The sequence below is a fragment of the Pundamilia nyererei genome, unplaced genomic scaffold (genome assembly GCF_000239375.1).
Source record: "Pundamilia nyererei isolate P.nyererei 1_Seehausen unplaced genomic scaffold, PunNye1.0 scaffold00183, whole genome shotgun sequence".
Lineage (NCBI taxonomy): Eukaryota > Metazoa > Chordata > Actinopteri > Cichliformes > Cichlidae > Pundamilia > Pundamilia nyererei.
Window position 1 is genome coordinate 1,173,422 of NW_005187584.1, and position 6,445 is coordinate 1,179,866.

A 6,445-nucleotide genomic window follows, 5' to 3' on the forward strand; every position below is an offset into this window, starting at 1 on the left:
GTGTGTGTGAGAATGGGTGGATGACTGGATGTAGTGTAAAGCGCTTTGGGGTCCTTGGGGACTAAGTAAAGCGCTATACAAATACAGGCCATTTACCATCTACTCTGTCCCTCCCATGGCGGACTAGTGTAAGTGGATGTACAAATGGTACGTCTCGATGCATCTCAATCATCCAGGAAAGTAAATCTCCAAAAGTTGATTCTGTTCATCTGGATGTAGCGTTTTGTGGGAGAAACGTTTCGTCACTCATCCAGGTGACTTCTTCAGGTTTCCCCATCTTATAAAGAGTACATTTGCATAATGACTGAAACCAGCCCACTGAAGGAACAATGGGCTGGGAGGTTTATAAGATGAGTGATGAAACGTTTCTCCCACAAAACGCTTCGTCCAGATGAACAGAATCAAGAGAGGAAAAAATGGTACCTTTTGCTCTCACTCGACAAATACTCTGCAAACATCTTCACAGCCTGCAGCTCGGGGGGAGAGTTGGCCTTGATGTCATCCAGGACAACAGCATACTTCCTCTGCAATAACACAGAAAGTAAGAGGACGGGTCTCATCGACACTCCGTGACAGCGGTGGGTGCGCAGTGACAGAGCTCTGATGGAGACACTCACCTGAGCAATGTACGCTCTATACAAAAACATGTCCCTCTCGATCTCCTTTTCTGGTGACGACGGCTTCAAAGACAAAACACAGGCAGCATTTCAGCACCGAGAGAAGTTCGAGCTAACAGCTTTAGCACTGCTGCTCGCAAACGGGACGCTGGCTCACACAGAGCCGCGGGACAGCTTCGTTTAAACGCATTCAGGTGTTAACTGTTTGTCACCTACCTTCACTTTCTGCGCCTCGTTGATGCACTGCTGATAGCTGCCGATGTAATACGCATTTTTCACATCGAACAGCTCATCAACATCTCCCTGCTGCGCCGCCATGTTGACTACAGAACTTCCTGGACACGTAGCACATATACGTCACCTGCTTACGTTTTGCTCAGGATTCTGGGAGATGGAGTTCAACAACAAACTGCTGAGCGCATAGATTTATGATATATCTCTGTGATACATGCTGAAAACTTGCTGTCTTTAGTCAACTCTTTTTTTAATGCTCTGGTTATATGTGTTTATATTTTTTGGAATCTTTAATTTCTATTTTGAGGCACTTTGTGATCGTCACTTTCTTACTTTGTTAGGAGTAATACCCATTTATAGCACAGAAGAGCCCCTCCAGCTCTGCTCTCTCCTGTCTTGTCTTACTTCTCTCTTTCACCTTTTCTATCTCTTTGAAGAAGTGAGGCTCCATAAATATTAAAGAGGTAAGTATTACTTCTCAGTTGCAGTGAATTGATAGAAGAAAATAAAGAGAAAACTAGATCAGTATAAAACTAAACAGAAGAAAGTAGAAGAGAAATAACAAGTTAACATAAACCAGTGACACACTCCGGGGCCTGATCAGCCCTGGCAGGGCCTCCTTGGATGAGGGTGTCCAGAGATAATGGCCAAAACACCCGATGAATCCAAGGTCCACTGCTGACGATGTGTCCCAAATTTTAATATGATAATCTAGATCAGATCTCTAATCCCTAAACCTAACCAAGGAAGGTAAAAAATGGCAGATTAGCCTGGGTAAAAGACCGAAACACCCTGTGAAGCTGAGGCACAAAACGATGTGTGCCGCTGGTAAAGTTTCTGGGCTGCCTTTCCTCATAACAGCCATCCCTCAAGACTTTCTCCATTTGAAGCAATGCATTACCAGGGATTGTAACATCTAGTCCTTTTACTGTACCCATTTATATGCGCCTTTACTTATTTTAATGTGATTTATTCTTGTGCATTTAGACAAAAGTGATTATTCTGCTTTAGTTCTGCTTGACGTATCTGCAGCCTCTGACACCAGTAATCATGGGAGGTGTTGGTACTTCTGGTTCAAATGGTTCTCATCATACTTACCTGTTTGTCCTCATCGGCCCCCCTCACACGTGGGGTTCCTCAGGGCTCAATCCTTTGTGCAGTTTTCTTTCCTGGGCATTCTGCTAAACAGCTTCAAAGGCACTTCCTAGAATTTCTTTGCTGATGACACACAGCTGTATTTTTCTGTCAAGACAAACAACCTCTCCTCAGTGAATGCTCCACTGAGATTAAAAACTTCTGTTGTGCTAAAACTGAGGTTTTTATTAGTTCGGGCCTGAAGACATCTCTAAGCAGGTCAGTTATTACACCAGCCTGCTCTCAGGCAACATCAAATCATGTATTAAGGCCGTTGGTATTATTTATGAACAGCAAGTTTGAATCTCAGAGCTCAGCCAGTCTTGTTTCTTTCATTTAAGAAACATCTCAAAAATCAAACCTTCGCTGAAACCCAACAGTTTGGCACTTTTAGTGCACACTTGCATTTTCTGCTCGGACGCCTCCCTTGACTGTGTTCATGGTCCAGAACGCAGCAGTGAGGCTCCTTACATGAAGGTGCTTGCACATCACCCCTATTCTTGCTTCCCGCCTCAGTTTCCAGTGATTTTCAGAATTTGTTTAAAGATTTCTGAAAATCAGCCCTACATAGCCAGGCTCCTGTCTATTAGGGGTGCAACGATACTCGTATCGATATTGAACCGTTTGATACAGTGCTTCCGGTTCAGTAAATGGTAAATGGCCTGCATTTGTATAGCGCTTTTCTAGTCCCTAAGGACCCCAAAGCGCTTCACACTACATTCACACACTGGTGATGGCAGCTACATTGTAGCCACAGCTGCCCTGGGGCGCACTGACAGAGGCGAGGCTGCCGGACACTGGCGCCACCGGGCCCTCTGACCACCACCAGTAGGCAAACGTGGGGTTAGTATCTTGCCCAAGGATATTTGGCATGCAGCCAGGAGGCAGCCTGGGATCGAACCACCGACCTTCTGATTAGTGGCTGACCTGCTCTGCCACCTGAGCTACAGTCACCCTTACACCACGCATATGTATCGAACAATACAAAATTTTTTATTTATTTTATCAACTTTCCTTCTGACGTTGTGTTGAGCGCTCAGTGGATCTGCGCTCAACAGTGCAGCCTTGGCGGAGTAGTCGAACGCAGAGTAGTCGAACGCTCAGTGAGTCTGCGTTCGACTACTCCGCCAAGGCTGCACTGTCGAGCGCAGATCCACTGAGCGCAGCGCAAGCTAGCAAGACAGAAGTTAAGCTCTCCTTGCAACATGGACCTCCCCCACCCTCATTCAGATCTGCGTTTGGAACTATTTTGGTTTTCATGTGACGTATGAGCCTGAAGGTAAGCGCGTCATGGACTAAAGTAAAACAGTATGTTGGATGTGCCACGCAATGCTCAATTACATGGGTGGGAACTAGTGCGTTAGCGCAGTTAGCTCGTTAACGTGTTGGCCGTCCAGCCCCACGCACGGGGCGATCCACGGTAGCTCGTTAACGGAGATTTGCCGTGTTGTGGCGTTAACATCATTTCAGATTAACCTGACAGCACTAGTGGGAACACAACGAATATGACTGCACATTTACTCCGACATCATCTGAAAGAAATCTCCGTCCCGGGTTTCTCCGTGGATCGGGTTTCCTCCAAGGCGTGAGCACCGATAAGCAGAGTTTTGTCCTTTCCTTATAAGATTCCTAATTATTCAAAGTAACGCTCAGGTATGCCGTTCAGCCGGGTTAGTTACGACGTCGGGAGCAGTTAGGAGAACAAAATGATACAGAGACTGTTCAGGTTGCTCTCCCACAATCAACTCAAAGGTTTATTCAGTATACAACAGTTTATATAGAGGAAAAAGGTTCGTGTGTCAGCAGGTTCTCAGTTCAAACCGGTACAGACCAAATAAGGAAACGTCTTCCTGCCTTCTGAGCAAAGAAGTATCCTTTGTGTAGTTTATCAGTTCAGCTACAATTTATGATCATCCCAGCAAAATACACTCCTAGACATAGAATACAGAGTTCTTTCATTAGTGAATTCTGAAACAAACCACCTGGCCTTTAACGAGCTCTTTTCTAAAGGATAAGGAAGGGAGGATGGGAGTAAGGAAGTGGTCTCGTCTCTGTGGTATTTTCGACCTTGGGGTACCAGCCTGTGAGTCTTACACATTAATTCTTGGGTCACAGAGAAAGAGAAAAACTAGTAAATGGGCCTTATTGAGTAACAGTTTTCCTGTATAATATCACTATAAAACAATATCCTGTAAATGCTACCATGGTATCAAAATATCACAACATCATCCTAGTGCAAAGACAAGTGGAAGCAGACAAAAACAACAAGCACACATGCTACAAACTTTACCCGAGTCATTTAGACAGCCGTTAGCACAGGATTCTCCTTATGGGGACCTGATATGTTTAATATGCTGCTGAGAATATAGCCCAGAAGAAGAGTATAGTAGAGCTTTTATTTTGAAAGAGCCATTTCTCTGTAATAAACTCTCTTTTCCAAAGATGAGTGATTCCTCCATCAGATATTTATTATTTTATTACTTTGTTGTTTCAGCAACATTAAATTTAAAAACTGTACTTTTGAGTTAAAATATATATTTATAATTTTAATAAATGACAAATTAAAAAGGCATGAACATTTTTTGTATCGAAAAAATATCGAACCGTGACACCAAAGTATCGAACCGAACCGTGAATTTTGTGTATTGTTGCACCCCTAGTGTCTATATATGAGACCTTACAACAGCAGTCAGCCTCTCAAGTCTTCTGATCAGGGCCTTTTAACTGTTTCATGCACCTATTTTAAATCCAGAGACAATCACGCTTTTAAAGTCATAACTCCTAAGCTTTGGCTTCAGGTCAGCTGAATCTGTGGTTTGTTTTAAATGACTGCTGAAGAGTCATTTTTACAGGCTAGGATTAGCCCTTGTTCTTCTAATGTGCATATCTCACTGTGTGTTTCCATGTTTAAATATGAACACTTATCACTGTGTGATTTTATCCAAACTGTTAAGCACTTTGTAAATGTGTGTTTTAGAAAGTGCTATACAAATACTCATTCTTCTGCTTATAATTATTACTTATTATAAATGGGCATCAGTATTGTTTTAAAACCCTGCTGTACAACAAACAGCATGTAAGCTGAAGGCTGTGTAAAAATGGAGAACTCTCAGCCCCAACTATATGGATGACAGACTGCCCGACAGGACACAGTCTGTGAGATTGGGCAGTGCTCTGCCTGGTTTGGTGATGTGCAGGGCTCCACAGGGGATCGTGCTTTCTCCATTCCTGTTTACCTCGCACACCTCAGATTGTCAGTACAACTCCGGGTCACGCCACCTACAGAAACACTCTGATGACTCTGCAGTGGTTGGATGTATTGTATTTTAGTGATGAGCAAGCAACTGAACACAAGTAGACGATTTTGCTGAATTGTCTGGGGGGAATCACCTGCTTCTGGAAGTAAATAAGACCAGAGAGATGACGATTGACTTCATGACCCGTGTCTATCCTGGAACAGGATGGTGATGAGTTGCAGGGAGTACAGGCACCTACGCATCCACACTGGCAATAGGCTGAACTGGAAGACCAACACAGATGCTGTACACAAGAAAGATATGAGCATGGCCTATCGCCTAAGGAAGCTGAGATCCTTCAATGTGTGCAGCAAAATGATGCAGATTTAGTGTCCTTTGTCTGCTAGCAGCATCAGAGCTGAATGAAGTGCAACCTGGACTCTTTCCAGGATCCTTCTATCACAGATAATCCCGACCACTCTCTGCACCACTTAGTACTAATGGAAGAAAAACAGCACACGATTTACTTTGTGTGCATTTCTGCAAAGGTCTTCAGCTTACAGAGTCGTTTCTCACATTGTACCACAAGAGGGCGCTCCAGATCAATCTCACCACTGCAACTGTTCCATGTTATCCTCATTGTCACAGACTCATCCCATAGAAACACAAATCTTACAGTAAATGAGATTATACAAAAATGTTCTTGTAGCTCAGTAAGATAACGCCTCAATAATCACACCTGGCTGTCAAAAAAGAAAAAGGTTTTCCTGCAAGTGCAAGAGCCTACATCATATATATAAAATAAACCATTGTCTTAACATAACAATCCAAAACGGACATGACCTTGGGAATTTCTGTATCCTCATTAGACAGACGGGGAAACACTTCCCCTGTCCCGAAAACATCCGCTGATAGTTTCTCCCTCTCTCACATCAGGATCATTATCCCAACAGCCTGCTCTCAGCAGCGTTTAGCACATTTTGTCTGCAAAACTGTCACCAGAAGCACCAACGCAGGCTAGAAAGACACATTATAGGCTATTTATTATTTTGACCCTGACAGAAAAGTTGCTCCCCACAGTTCCTGCTCATTGTTCCCCTAACACCGTTTCCTCTGGGAAACTTTCAGCCTTGGGAGTGGGAGCTGGACGAGGATAATTACTGGAAGCCCTGCACGGGGGCAGGGACTGCGCTGGCTGTAAATGGCCCTTTTCTTTCGGCCTGA

The 6,445-nt window shown here is 43.9% G+C and overlaps 1 protein-coding gene across 1 annotated transcript in view; it reads right to left on the minus strand.

The window, feature by feature from the left end:
• cope (COPI coat complex subunit epsilon) overlaps positions 1–976 on the minus strand; it is an 8,551-nt gene extending 7,575 nt beyond the window's left edge. The window contains exons 1-3 of the mRNA XM_005746808.1: positions 834–976; positions 618–680; positions 424–524 (exon numbers count right to left, since the gene is read on the minus strand). Of these exons, the coding sequence (XP_005746865.1) occupies positions 424–524; positions 618–680; positions 834–935 (266 nt within the window). The 5' untranslated portion in view covers positions 936–976. The remainder of the gene's footprint in view (positions 1–423; positions 525–617; positions 681–833) is intronic.
• Positions 977–6,445: the final 5,469 nt, after the last annotated feature.